The 15201-nt window shown below is 39.5% G+C and overlaps 1 protein-coding gene across 11 annotated transcripts in view; it reads left to right on the top strand.

Annotated features, from left to right (window-relative positions):
- The window catches only part of LOC121960427 (uncharacterized), a 145324-nt gene that overhangs the window by 41149 nt on the left and 88974 nt on the right, over window positions 1–15201 (top strand). For 9 of the 11 annotated variants that reach the window (XM_088072006.1, XM_088071993.1, XM_088072002.1 and 6 more), the window contains exon 3: window positions 1643–1699. The exons of the other annotated variants lie outside the window; for them this stretch is intronic. In XM_088072006.1, the coding sequence (XP_087928132.1) occupies window positions 1643–1699 (57 nt within the window). The remainder of the gene's footprint in view (window positions 1–1642; window positions 1700–15201) is intronic. 11 annotated transcript variants of the gene reach the window in all.

The following is a 15201-nucleotide window of genomic DNA, read 5'->3' as shown; positions in this document are numbered from 1 at the left end:
TTAGTTTCTCTCAAAACTTGGGGAAAGAAGGCAACGAAAAAGAAATGCCTCAGAAATCGCAAGAAATTAGTAAAAGGTGAGAAGAAAATGATCTGAAAAATAGTTGTTTAAAAAAGAAAAAAAACATCTTTTTTGTAAATCAATATATATATATATATATATATATATATATATATATATATATATATATATATATATTTTTTTATTTGTACAGAAAATTCTATTTATAATTATCATTATATTTTTTTAACGGTGTCACAGATAATTTCCTTGTTTGTGTTTATTTATTTATTTTTTTTAACTGTTTTTCCTTTTTTTTTTTTTAATTTTTCCCTGCCAATTTAAGGTCATATTCTTGTTTTTGTTTTGTTTTTCTGCTAATGAAGAACATTTCTTAAAGAAACTTTTAAATTAAATTTCTTGATAGTTTTGAGTAATTTCTCGTTAAGTTGCTTACTGCCTTCTTCCCATGTTTTTTTTTTAAAAAAGAAATCAAGCCTTTTTGCTTGGGTTTCAAAGTGTTAATGGCCTCTGACCAGATGACTCTCTTAAAAAAATGAATCATTATTCCTAAAGGATCAGGCATGAGTGGACTCACTCAACACTAAATGGACTTAGTGTTTAAACCAGAGCAGTTCACAATTTACCAAAATTAGTCTTGTGCATGTTAGGGTTGTAACAGTTCACGACAGAAGTCACAGTTCCATGTGAGTTTGGTACAGCAGAAAAAAAAAGTCTTCAAGCGCATTAAATGAATTGATCTAAAAATAAAGACTAATTTGGTACTAAAATGTCTAAATCAATCTTTAGACACAACTCTTTCTCTGCTGCTGTTGTTGCTGACCAGGAATCCACAGGCAGGTTTTCAGTCTCTGGCGTTCCATTTGCTCTCATTGTGTGACTGACTGGCACGCATCTCAGCTTGTTGTATTCACTTCAGAAAATGTTGCTACGGCTAAAAGTTTCCAGGCCAAAATTGCACATGTGAAATTTGGTTCCACATAGCGTGCATGAATCTTAATAACCTTCTGTACATGTGACTGTGTGCATCAGACCGTGTCCCCTTTACCGTGACGGTTCGGCACGAATACACTGACAGCCCCAGCAGTGCATGTTTATTATATCTGTGCATGTCTTTGTATGCTATTTATATGTATGATTGATTGATTGATTTGTGTCATGTGTGGCCGGGCATGTGCTTTGTGTGTTACATACATGTGTGTCTGATGTGCTCGATAGAGAGAGTGCAGTGATTCAGCAGGCAGATGTCACACTGTATCACAGTGACAGTAGCAGATATGTACCGCTGCCCTCTGCCTGCCCCAGTCTGACCAGAGCAGGCCTGTGTGGTACTAACTGGCACACACACACACACACACACACACACACACACACACACACACACACACACACACACACATGCCTCCTATAGTGGGGTGCCCTTTAAAAAGCCTTAAAAGTCAGGGTCAGAGGTTTCCATTGAGGCTTATTCTGTCATATTTCCGCTGCACAAACCAACACCATGCACTTTGATTTTCTATCTCGTTGAGCCATTAGCACTCAGCTGGATAGTAATGTGTTTGCTTGTTTGTGTGTGTGTGTGTGTGTGTGTGTGTGTGTGTGTGTGTGTGTGTGTGTGCAGATGGGGGTGCTACGTTGGAGAATGGAGAGCAGGAAGCTCATGGGGTGCAAAAACCTGGTAAGACATATCCCATAATTCCCTTTGCCACCCGTCGGTCAGTCTGCTAAGGCCGTCCGGTCATCTTCACCTACCGGTCATGGGCTGTTGGTCTTTTCCTGTCTTTCGACCTTGTTTACTTCCTTCTCGTTCTTCACTTCCGCTCAATTTTGTATGTGTGTATTCTTTTTATTAGTTTCTATCAGAGCAGGATGTGAGCTGCTCTCACTGCTTTCAACATCCGTTCATTCGTTCCTCTTCAGCACAAGGCTGCTGCTCTGATTACTCTCTGAGCCTTTCAGCCTGAGTGCTTCAGCTGAAGAGAACAAGGCACAGAAATCATCATAAAGAATGATTTACATCGGAAACATATTTGAAATGTCAGTTCACAAACAAGCACTATAGCCACTTTTTTGTATTTTTGTTCTCAGTTTATTAACAGAAAAATAATCCAAAAACATTCAAGTGATGTACTTTAAGCTTCTTTGTGTATGTACAGTACAGTTTGTGATTTTTGGTGACGAGTTAAATTTGACCGTCATATAAACATTTTCTTGACCCTTAGCTTGTGTATCATAGCTAGAACAGGGATGTAATGGCCAAGAGTTGTGCATTTATCAGCCGAAACTTTAGTTCCATTTCCAAAAGAGTGGCCACTCTGTTGGCCGCTCCGTCAGCTGCTCCAGAGATATCTCAGTGGCTCTGATTTTCCACGATTGTTTTTCATTCGGTAAAAATTTGGTTTTTAGTTCTCTATGTCACTCCAGCAGCTTTATTAAAAAAAAAAAAAAAAAAAGATTATTTCAGTGAAATAAGTTGACATGTGAACAGTGCCCAACACTAATCAAAACCCTGGACACGTACTCCCTTTTATTCTAAAATACAACTCTTTCTGAAAACTAATGATACCCTAACATGCCACGTTGTAGCCTTTACAAGTTACAGTTATAGCTGCGTAATCACCCAAAACATAGAGGCCTAAAGTCAAAGCCAAAATTATTGCTCTGATCATATTAATCGCACTAGTTTTAATAAATTTATTATCATGCCATTGGAAGCGTGTACATAGGTGTTCTTTTGTTTCTTATAATGTGATAAATTGTCATAGTGTTATCTTCTATTAGAGATAATTAACCACAGAGAAGAGATGCAGCTCGAGAGAGGAATATTTATCGTATCTAATGAGCAAACACTCCGACTGCCCCTCTGGCTGTCTGCTTTACTGAAATAGTTCAGCTCCTCAGATTTTTTTTTTCCATAGTCTCTTCTTTATTTTTCCCCATCACTCAGCTTTAACATTATTTCTCCATACATCCTCCTGTTGTTCCATTTTAAGCTGCAGAACTGCTGTGCATGGCATTAGCCAAGAAAGGATTTTGCATGCGTGTCTGATCTAGTATGTGAGGTCTCCTCCACTGACAACACGCAATCCCCACGGCTGCACTGCAAAATACGACTCGAGTCAGTTCACCTTCAAATACTAATTCTTAACCCATTTACACATGAACCAAATAGCAGAGCGCAGAGTGTGTGAGAGAGAAAGAGAAGGAGGCAAAGATCTGCTTTAGAGCACACAGACGCAGAAGTAGTGGCTTAGAAGTTAAAAGTGAAGTGCATTTCTGAAATATGTGGTGCCTCAGGTAACGGAAAGCTCTCGCCACTCATATTTACCTCAACAGTGTCTACACAGTGTCAACAACAGAGCAGTCAGTATAAAACTCAGAAATGAACATTTGATATTGGCTCAAAGCTAATATTTCCAGCCTGTGTGCAGTATATTTGCCAGTTACACTATTTTTGATGAAAATGAAAGTGAAAACGTTACTGAGAATAACGAGGGTGGGGGGGTAAACAGATAAACAGCTTGCTCATTGGAGGTGAGGTGAAGGTGAGGCGTGAGCAGCACATAAGCGTCCTGTCATCCAGTCTAAACTGGCTCCTTTTGTAAGCGTCTCAGTGTATTTCAGCAGCAGCTCCTGCGAAACAGGGTGGAAATCACTAATGTGTCTTCACCAAGCTGACTGATAGCAGACATTTACTGAACCAAAACAGTTTTCAAGTCCGCCTCATGGGAAGAAATCTACAGTGTGTCTGAATGTATTGATTCATAGATTTTACTTCCCCAGCTACCATAGCGAATGAGGGGAATCTGCTTGTAGTGAAACAGGCCAGCTCACAGAGAGACTGGGAGCCTTGATCAGTCAATGTAGACACAGTTTTTAAGTTCAAAAGATATATACAGTGGGGTATATGTGTGATTTAAACAGCTGTCTGTGCAGATAATGCTTCATTAAACAGACAAAAATAGACATAAAGCATGCAAACACAGTCAGTGGGGATTATTACACAAAACTGCTTTTAGTGGGAATCAGCCATGAAAAGAAAATTTCAGACTTTGCAGCTTCTATTTTGACCATTCTTATCAAGATCTTCTTCCTTAGATTTAGCTTTATGAAAGTGTGTTGCAGAAATGTCCCTTAATCTGCAGCTCAGAGCTCTGCAGATGAACAATTTGTTTCATTTTGAGTAATGTTGCCTGGTTGTTGACTAAAATTTGTGTCCACTTGATTATGATAAGACAAAAAGCAGTGGTGATGACATTAATGAGGCATCATTTTACTATGGTGTGCGTAAAGGAGTAACCCCCAGCCCCATTTGGCAGCTAACCAACCTGCCAAAACAGTTGTCTACTAATGAATCAATATTTTCTCTGCCAGCTGACACAAGTGCACTGTGGGGAGGATAAAGCTGTCAAACCTGCCCACTGCCATCTTTTATGTTCTGTTTATCGTCCATTGAGCTGACTGGAAGCCTTGGTGGGGATGGATGTTGGTGACAGTGGGAGGAGTGATCGGCATGTGAATCAGACGTCTGTGTTGGCATGTTCACCGCTTAGCTGTCTGGCTGTTGTGCATGGCATGAGTAGCTTGTGTTTCCATGGTTACGGAGCTGTATGTGTGCATGTGTGTACTTCTAATAGAGAAATACTCTTTGAAGGATGTTCTGTTGAAGTTTTGCTTTACCACACTTCAGCAGTGTGATATAATTGTCTTCAGTGGGCCTACTTTAAGTGGACAGAGCATCTGGCCTTGTTGAGGTGCGTTAGATCCATTCATCACTGTTATTCCCCAGGCTCCAGGGAGAGGACGCAGGCGGTATAAGTAGTAACTGGGTCAGAGAATTGAGAGCGTAAGCTGGATCCTGACAGAGCAAATGCAGATGTGTGTATGTATGAGTGTATTTGTTGAAACACTCCAATGCATGCCGCTTCTGCGTGGCACGCAAAGACAAAGATATGGTACAGAATGTTTTCCCAAATATTTGACCAATGTAAGATGATAAAATAGAATCTGGCACTTAAAGGTTAAGTGTAAGTTTAAGCTTTAAGGGGATTTAATGGCATCTAGTGGTCAGAATTGCAGATTGGAACGAGCTGAAAGTTCAGAAACTCCTCATCGGGAGCTGAATTCTCAGTACAGGTCTCTTTCTCTCTAAAACCAACATATCAGGGTATTTAAACTGGTAAAAACACAGAATAAAAACCATTTCACTTTTCAAACCAGCGTCAATGATAGCATTGCGTTTTTCAGGTTGTCCGTCTGTCCGTCCCATTCTCTTAAACATATCTCCTACACCTTGAGGAAATATCTTCAAATATGGCGCAAATGTCCGCTTGCACTCAAGAATGAACTTATTTGATTTTGTTGGCCAAAGGTCAAGGTGACCTTGCATCCATCCCATTCTTGTAAATGCGATATCTCAAGAACACCGTGAGGGAATTTCTTCAAATTTGGCACAAAAGTCCACTTGGACTCAACAACGAACTAATTAGAGTTTGGTGTTTAAAGGTCAAGGTCAGCTTGACCTTTGAAAAGATGTTTTTGTCTATAACTCATGAATTCTTACAATTATCATGACAAAATTCCGACAAATCTATAACAGAATAAGTTATGGCATAAGAGATTATGGCATTTTTTAACCATCATGATGTAAACTGTAAGTGCAGCTTGACTGGTTTGTGGAGGCATGCAACCCCCAAATTATCCACAGAGGTCTCTACCTCTCCTAAAAACATGGACCTTGTGATTTAAACCAGTAAAAACTGAATAAAGCAGTTTTGCATTACAAATCAGTGTTTTTCCGCTGCTGCTCGTCACAGATTGGCTGCTAACTACAACGGCTGACATGAAAACTTGAACAGCCCTATCTGAAGCCAGTGTTTGGTTTATCCATTCTGGGCTACTGTAGAAACATAGCGGTGCAACATGCCAATCTCCAAAGAAAAGGACCTGCTTCCTCTGTGAGTATATACAGCTCATTCTCAAAAACACAACAACCTTATTTTCAGGTGCCAGTATATCCCCCTAAATCCTACACACTTGACCTTTAACCTTTAGAATTTATTTTTTTTAATGTTGGTCCAGTATTTGACATTTGTTAGATGAGTTGCAGTTGATTTTTTTGACAGCTTTACTAACCTGCTTTCTTCCTTTTTTCCCCCCTCATCCCTTTCATTTTGTTCATTTTTTTCTTCTTGTCCATCTGCATAAACACATTTTTTAAAAATACTTATACCCTCATTTCTTTTTTCTTTTCATTTCTCCTTATGTTACAAAACTTTAATTCTTTCTCCTTTCTGAATGAACCGCCACCACTTTTTGTTGATGCGATCATCACCATATTTTTTACTCCGCTTCCCCTCTTCCTCCGTTATTTCTCTTCTCTCCTCCCTTTCCCAATCCCCATGCTTCAGAGGACTAGAACCCGCCTCCATCGCCATGCCGACTGTCAATCAGCTGTGCTTCCGCTTCTGTGCACCTCTTCCCTCTCCTTGTGAAATGCACACACACACATACACACACTATCTTCCCTTTGATCCAGTGTGAAGGAGAAAGTCCGAGGCTGTGGACCACATTACTTTCACTCATGACAGAACTCACACACAAACATTACACACACACACAAGCACATGCACACTCAGACGTGCCGCACTGTCCTGACTGCAGCACACACTGTTCCTCCACATGATGTGTTGGCACACTGTGATTCACTCCGCTGGGCAAACTGGGTGTCTCTGACACACAACTGTTTTTGGACAAACACACAGTCGCATTTGAAATTCAATTTGTGTTTGTTTTTGTCCTCTTGGACTAAAATTCCCACTTGTACCTATGATTTCCACAGTGTCCAATGAAATGCTTTGTCCTTGTCTCTTTTTCTCTGATCAGTATCTGCAGCTATACAGTATATTTCCAATATTAATAGAAATACAAAGATACAGTTTCAATTCAGCTTTACATGTGTAAAAGCCTACGGTGGCATCAACAAATCACAACGATAACATCATGCACATCTGTAGCCCCTCTAGTTTCTCTCCCTCCTCTGTCTCACTATTACACTGACGCAGACAGTAAGTTCATAAGTTCATGTCCTCACACACACACACACACACACACACACACACACACACACACACACACACACACACACACACACACACACACACACACACAGGGGTGCAGACACCACCCAGCAGCCAGCCCTTGTCCCGCTGTCTGAAAGCTTTCAAACTGAGTCGCCAGCGCTGCAAGCCTGATCCGTCGACACCCAGAAACCAGCACAGATTTGCACACAAACAAACAGACTCCCATTTGAACCAACCCAAGGACAATTTGTATTATTTGTCAATTTCTGTTTGATATTTTAATGCTTTTAACATTCCAGCTGTCTTTGAAATATCTGAGTTGTTAGTCCTGAACTCTTAATCTCCTTTGCACAATCGTCCTTTAACCAAATAGATCGAGAACTAAATACTAAAAGCCAGACCTTCAATGGACAATCAATAATATAAGTTATGACTGAGATGTCCCAGTAGTCTTTGAGCTGCCTTCTATTCCATTTCACTGTGTACTTAGTTTTTCATTCTTAACTCAAAGTATCTGAAAATTTTAAAATTCTTTATCTTAGTTATTTCTGTTTTTGCTTAATAATAATGCTATGTGCTTGTTGTGTCTGTTGCTGTATATTATGATTATGTAAGTGATGGATTCAGTCAGTCAATCAAACATTTTAGTTCACTGAAATAAGAACATAACATGGTTGTGGTGAGCCACAAGCTAGCTCCACAAAACTCTGAGATGTAAAAATTTAGCTGTTGGTTTTAATTGGCCTCAGTCATGTAATGTGCATTTTTTTCAAAACACTGGTATTTTGACATCCTGTTCCTTTTCCAAACACAACTTTTTGCTTTCATGTGATCAAAATATCCATGTTTGGAATCCAATTCTACCAAAGAAACAGTCTCTGTGAAAGCTGTTGAGGTTTATGCATCAGAGGCAGAATATTTCTTGAAAGACCTTTTTTTTTTCATTCTTAATACTGCAAACACAATTCCATTTATTTCTACTATATTAGGATGGTGGTAGTATTTGTAGCAATATTAGATGGTTGGCACATTATTATGCCGCATGGTTTAAACACAGAGGAAATGTATTTATTTAATTAATTATTTATTTTTGCTATTTAGTTCAACTGACTCTTTAAGGGGAGACACTGCAGGTAAAAACGGTTTTTACACACAGTGGTCAATTTTGAGATTTTGGGCTATTTTGCTTCCATAACATGTCTTCATCAGAATTGTGGGAAGAAGAAATTCATTATTCGTTTTGCTGTTTATTGAGTTAAAAAAATCTGTTCTTGAAATTTATGCAAAAAGGGAATATTTAATTAGATAATGCCTCATTTTTATATTTAAGCATAAAAATTAACAAAACTTATAATACAAAAAATAACTGTCTTAATTTAAGTAGTCAACTTGGTAAGTTTCAAGGTGATATCTGTAAGTCAACATTTTTACCCTAGCTTTTTATTTTATTTTTTTTTCTAAAAATGTATGGAATTTTACAATATATATTTTAAAGCCCTCTTTCTCAAGATGAGTATTTTTCATGCTTTGAGCCAAAAATCTGTACTTCAGTAGCACAAGCATACACCAAACTTTCCAGTTTTATATATTGTGAAGGTTTTTACAGAGAAGTTCATTTAAAGTCTCATTGGTTCATTTATTATTCATAACATATCATACCATTTTATTTCTAAAAACAAGTTACATTTATTTATTTATTTTGGGTTGTTGATGGTATCTTCTGATTTATGGAGATATCAAAAATTCCCTCTGTAAAATCTTTAATAAGTCAAAAAAAAAAAAAAAAAAGGAACAAGAATTTTGAATTTTGAACATGACTTTATCCAAAGTTCAGATTTCTGTTCTGGTAATGTATGCAACTCAGTACATATTTAATTACAATTTGCCTTATTTGCATATATAGACATAACATTTTGGAAAACTTGTAATACAAGACATAACTTTCTTGATGAAAGTTATCAGCTGATGACGTTTTATGGTGATATCACTGTGTTAAATTGACCCTACACACCTATAGTATCTCTCCTTAAGAGCGTAAATCTAAATGAGGCGTAGTAATATTCTGTGGACTGCAACCAAGGCTGTTTTCTATCATAATCTAACAAGTCTCTGGCCCAACAGAATGAAATCTGAAAGTGTGAACAGTGGGATTTGTACATAAACACACTTCCATCTGTGTGTGCATTTACAGCACACACAACACCACTCATTGTAACACGTATAGTATTTCTCTGATTTTCTTCTGGCTGTAAATGGACAGAAAGTCAGCTACAGACCCAACAACAGCTGAGCAGATTGTTCACCCTGCAGTGTGACGGACGGTATAATATTTGATGACTTTATGACTTTTTAGATGCAAAGAAACATCGTATATGTGCCACGAAGTTTAAGATCCAGCCTCTTTCATGTGTTTGTTCCAAAGGGTACCTATCCCAGAGAGTCCTTTTTATAGACGTGCCGCTCTCTGTTGTCTGCCTGCACCTTGTGCTAATAAACCAACATATCACCCACTTACCTGGCTTTTGGGTTTCTCTTTCTTCTTCTAACCAACCTTCTAACCATTTCCTTCTCTTGGTTCCTTTCTATCCCTGTCCCTCACAGCCTTTTATATTATATGCAGTATTATTTTCTTTTTTTTTTTTTTTTAGATATTCTTATATCTTAGCAGCTTTTTAAGGAGAACAAGACTCTTAGTCACTCAGGATGCAACCTTTGGAGGCGGTGGATTTTTACAATGTAAAGCCTAGAGATTAGTGTGTGCCACAGGGAAATGATTTTCTGTTGCGTCTGAGAGATGTGCCTCTGTGGTTACAAAACCCATTTATTTATTACTCTTTCCTTTTTCTGAAGGAAAAAAACGGTAATTTCTTTTGCCTTCTCGGTGTGGCTTAAAACACACATAGAAAAGGAGATAAAGGGAATTCTGCCTCCTCTAAAGAGGTTTGCCAGCTATCAGTATTTTATAGCTACTCTTACAAAATCAATGGCGGACTGAATACACGTTCCAAATATGAAAAAGAAACACTTCAGGAAGCACAGTTGATTGAGATTGCATGAAGTTCTTCCGCCTATTGCACAGTTTTTATTAAGCTATACTGCATTATTGACAAAACCTAAAAAAATACACTTTGCACCTTTTAGAAATCTATCACCTTATGATCTGTTACCTCTGTTCGCAAAATGGCATCCTCTGTGCCTTTCAAATCTGTAAAAGAAAAGATTTATATGAGTCAGGGAAATATTGTGGTCATGTTGAAAAGAAACCAGTATTGACTCCTGGATGTCAGCAGCCATCTCCTGTGTCTGTAATTGTTGCTCATTTTCTCATGCCGACCCCCACCTCAGAGGTTTGGTAGCACTATAGCAATGTCTCGCTGCTTTACCTATTCCTGCTGAAAGACAGCAGTCATTGCTTGTTGAGAAAACGTAAGAATAGAGCAGTCTTTTTGGAACTTTTAGGAACGGTATGTAACTGAGTTTAGATTAATTTACTAACATCCTAAATCACATCTAATTGGAGTATTTCGTCATTTTTTTCATCTGCACTGGAATACGATTACAGTTTGAGAATCTACAGCCATGCAAGCCCACTGTATTATACTGTACTTAAGTGTATGGTTACTCTGAGCTGAATGCAAACATGCTCACAGTGTCAAAGTTAGCATGCTGATGTGAAGCAGGTAGAGTGTTTACTGTGTTCTCATCTCAGTTTAACTTGTTAGCATGCCATCATTTGCTAATAAATACTAAACAAAAAACATCTGATGAGAATGTGCAATTCGTTCAATTGTTTTTACTAATTTCTTACATTTTATAGACTGTACCAATAATTATTGATAAAATAATATACCCTAGCCCTATAAAATTCCCTTTAACACTTCAGTGGCCTTGTTGAGTCCACTTCTAGCAGGGTAGCTCTTACCATGACCATGACTTACCATCCACCATACTGTAACCTCCAGAAATCAACCTGACCTGTGCGATCCTCTGTCAGTGTGGGTGTGTTTGCATGTGCGAGTCTATATGGGGCAGCCTGCCCTACTTAAACTCACAGAGTTGTGCTGTGATGTAGGAAGGAGAAGAGAGGGAGATAAATTGAACAAGGTCTCTGTGTAAGCAGATGTGCTTTTCGGTGTTGGGATCATCCCTGCCCTTTAGAGTGCAAAACACAAACACACATATACATGCATGGAAATCCCAGCCCCCAGAGAGCCTCACCCAACAGCTGTCCCCTTACATTAACATTAAAGAGGGTGAAGAGGGTGAGTGAAGGAAGATTCAAACGGATTTATGAGAGAGAATGGGATGTAGACATGGCCTGGTGTACATAATGCATACACGGACCCCAACATGACAGCACATGATGTGAATCTCGCCCACACGTAGTGAAGACATACATCATCTGAGTACCTTGAACTCCTGTCATGCCTGCAGCATTCTTTATACATTATTAATCTCCTGAATTAAAGTGTCGCTTCATAGGCTCAATGTGAACAGCATGTCCTTGGTCCGCTACTTTGGTCCCAACTTCTTTCATCGATAGATAGATTTCCATGAAATTTTGTTCAGACATCATGGTCCCCAATAAAGTTGGCACTGATCCTGATTTTTCTTGAACTCTTTATCAGATATTGAATTGACGTCACTGATCCCCTTCCCAATCCAGGTATCATAGTTTGATGTTGGTTACCACCATAGACTAAATTTGTGGACTGCCAATAAAAACTGCCAATGAAACTGAAGTTCAGCATTTCAGACATTGCCATCTTTTAGCGTAGCTTTTGGTCCTTTTTTTTTTCTTCAGATTACTGTTCGGGGGATTATTCCCTTTCGAAACAGCTGTAGAATGATAGGAACTGTGGGAGAGAGAGGGGGAATAGACCTTCATTTTATTTACTGTTAGTGTTGTGGCTGTAGACTCAGTAGTTCCACTGTTGCAGAAACATGGCTTTACTGTCAGGTTTTATGATTGTCAGCATCTTGCATAACCCCAGTTTCTTCCTTCTGTGTATATTTGGCTGTTAGAATCAGGACCAAGGCAACAGAAAATATTGGAAACTTGTTGAAAAGCCATCCAGTTTGTCAGCCTTTAGAAAGTCAAACTCAACCTAGCGTACTTTCCATTATGTCACTTCCTTTTTATTTGATTGCAAATCCATAACTTTTAGCTGAGCGCATCACCGTCTTTGTATAATTTGATAAACTCACGCTGTCATCCTGTTTCACTTGAAGAAGTGATTTGGTAGAAACGCTGGATAAATCTCCTTTAAATATTCATGATGCAACTTTAATCCCCTTGCTGGGAAAAAAAACCTAATTCCTCCCTCACTGATGTCTTCTGCAGAGACAGAAAGCTTTCATCTGTGTGTGCTTTCCTCACATGTGAAGGTGTGTGTTTCACTGTGAATGCATGTGTATCCACATGTACTGCATGTGTGTGTGTTTGACTGAGTAACTGCCTCCCTTTGTACTCTCATGTCAGCATGTGTGTGTGAATGTTAAAGCCCCAGACTTTTCATTGAGCTTTCAATGTGAAATTCTCTGGCTGGGAAGCATCAACACTGGGAACTAGAGATCCTTACATTCCCCGCTGCACTTTGAAGTGTGCACTCATTCACTTCATCAGTTGATTTGACAGGTACTGACTGCACAATCCCTGCTGGTGGGAGCTAAATGCCCCCCCCCGCTCAGCTCAGTAGTATGAATTGTGATCCATGACAGTGAGAAGTACTAGAAAGCATAACAGCTGGAAATGCAAATATGAGCAAACAAAATAGCAAGGGTAGTCAGAAAACCCTCTGCCATAGCTCAACTCCTTAATCCTGCTAATAAAAACTAACAAGTATAGACGTGAAGGAGGTTGGTAGAAAGTTACGGTGGGATTAAAGTAGCCACAGAGGGATTGCCTTGGTGTTATTTTCCTCTTCCCAGACGGACAAACTGGGTTGTTTTCCGGCTGAGACAGGGAGGTGTGGAAGATACAATGACATAATAGGCTTGGATTTAAAGAAAGGAATGGAGGGAGAAGAGGGCTTTCACAGGCAGCTGTGTGTATGTGTTCGTTTTAGATACCTGCAGGTTCTTTCAGCCACCCGCCTCTCACAGAAACATGAACACACACACACACACACACACACACACACACACACACACACACACACACACACACACACACACACACACACACTACAGAAGTGTCACATCCAATGCACCTTATTTCTCTACTGCCTGTCAATGCACATCACCCTCTCACACTGAATTTAAACCAACACTGCATTAGCCTCTTGACCTCCTGTCCTCCACAGCTTGTTTAAACAGTACATCTTAAAAGGACACATTTCTCTCTTTTTAAAAATGTATTTCAGAAGGGACAATGTACATAATCCACATTTAAGTAAATGCTGGGAAGCTAGTTTTCATTGGCAAGTCCCTTGCTTGCTGTAGCTAATGGCTTTTCAGTTTGTTTTCAGTTCATGTATGTACTTTTTGGCTGCCTCAAAAAAACAAGTCTCGTTCAGTGTTTGGTTGTACTAAGAGACCTTCATTAGAGTCAAATATTTGGTTTTTCCATAAACCAATAGGGTTTGTCACTTTGGCTACATCCATTACTTTACAGTCTTTGGGTGTTACTTTGTAAGTTGATTACTGTACAGCGTTATCAATGAATGTTGCTAGGCAGCCAGCTTGCTGCAAATTTCTACCTTTATTTATCTGTTTATCTGTTTATTTATTTTTAACAAATCTGTAATCCTGCTTTGGAAGCACTGGTTAGTCGATTCTTTTCCAGCTGCCAAAATTAGCCAGTAATAGACACAACACCAGACTGAATCGAATATGTAGGCGGACATTCAGAGTTTTGGAACCAGGCTAATGGATGTATCTGCTTTGTATTTGTCAATGATAACAGCCTGGCTGAACATTTAAACTGTCTCGGCTTTGTACATTGTCCCCATCGGTGCTCACATACATCATTACAGCGTCATAATTTCCTCTTGAGTATACCAAAAGAGAAAGATGCCGGTTCTGGTGTTTTACATTGATGTGGGTTGTATCGTCTGCGTGCATCAAATCCACGTGTTCCAGCAGCTGCAGCGGGATTTGTAAATAGTTGTAAAAGTTAAAGTGTTGGCTGGGTTGCTGGCAGGATTTAATCAAACCAGGCCAAGATTTGATGTTCTATAATAACAGATCAGATCCCCACGTACACTGTAGGAAGTCTCTATATCACAGCGGCTGAATGCTGAGTGGATGCTGAAGGAATGCCAGAATACAAGGGGAAACCCTTCAGCTGTGGCTAGGCTGGTACCATATGGTTGTCACTAGACGGCATCCCCAACCTTAGAGACACAGTGGGAGTCCCTTGACTTTTTAATCCTCTCTCCAGATCTATTTTCATCTCACCTCATCTCACCATGCCTCTTCCCTTTCCTTTCTTATTCTTTACCGTTTGTCACTAAATGCATTATTATTAGTATTTTAAGGGCGTAAGATATTCTTGGAATGAATAACGAGAGTACAGTTCCCATACTTTCACAATGATATACGGTAGACCAGACACGATCTAAAGAAAGTGAATTATATTCCTAATCCTCTGGAAGAGTTTGTTGAGGACGGTTGCAGGTAAAGGCGGATAGGAAGGGAACTACTAGCTGATTCAACCTGATTCAAAGTATATGATTAATGCTCTGTCGGGGCTGAATCAACAGGACACTGTGGATGTTTGTCCTCGACGGAGAGTAGCGCTCTGTCCTCTCGGTGAACCATCACTGTGCGCCTGTGGTCCTGCAGCAGCAGCCCTGACCCAGCTAGTTCATGGTGTCTATCCCAGCTCGAGGAGCTGAGGCTGAGGCAGAGGAGCAGGGAGAGGCTGGGGTCAGCTGGAGGACAGCTGCAGGGTCCCTGCCTATCCTGCCTGCCCAGCCCAGATTAGACCATTTTGGTAGAGCAAACCATGGGGCGCCAAGTAGCCAGGTTTGGTATTAAGCTTACATGGTATTAAGCTTACATGGCAGTAAGCTGTAATGATAATCAAATGAACTAAATTAGGACAGTTTTGTCGAGGGTGTTCGAGAGAACCTCTCTTCTCCTGACATTTACG

This window comes from Plectropomus leopardus, chromosome 21, assembly GCF_026936395.1.
Source record: "Plectropomus leopardus strain MGB_pleo_1.0 chromosome 21, ASM2693639v1, whole genome shotgun sequence".
Classification (NCBI taxonomy): domain Eukaryota; kingdom Metazoa; phylum Chordata; class Actinopteri; order Perciformes; family Serranidae; genus Plectropomus; species Plectropomus leopardus.
This window is presented reverse-complemented; position numbering and strand designations above follow the sequence as displayed.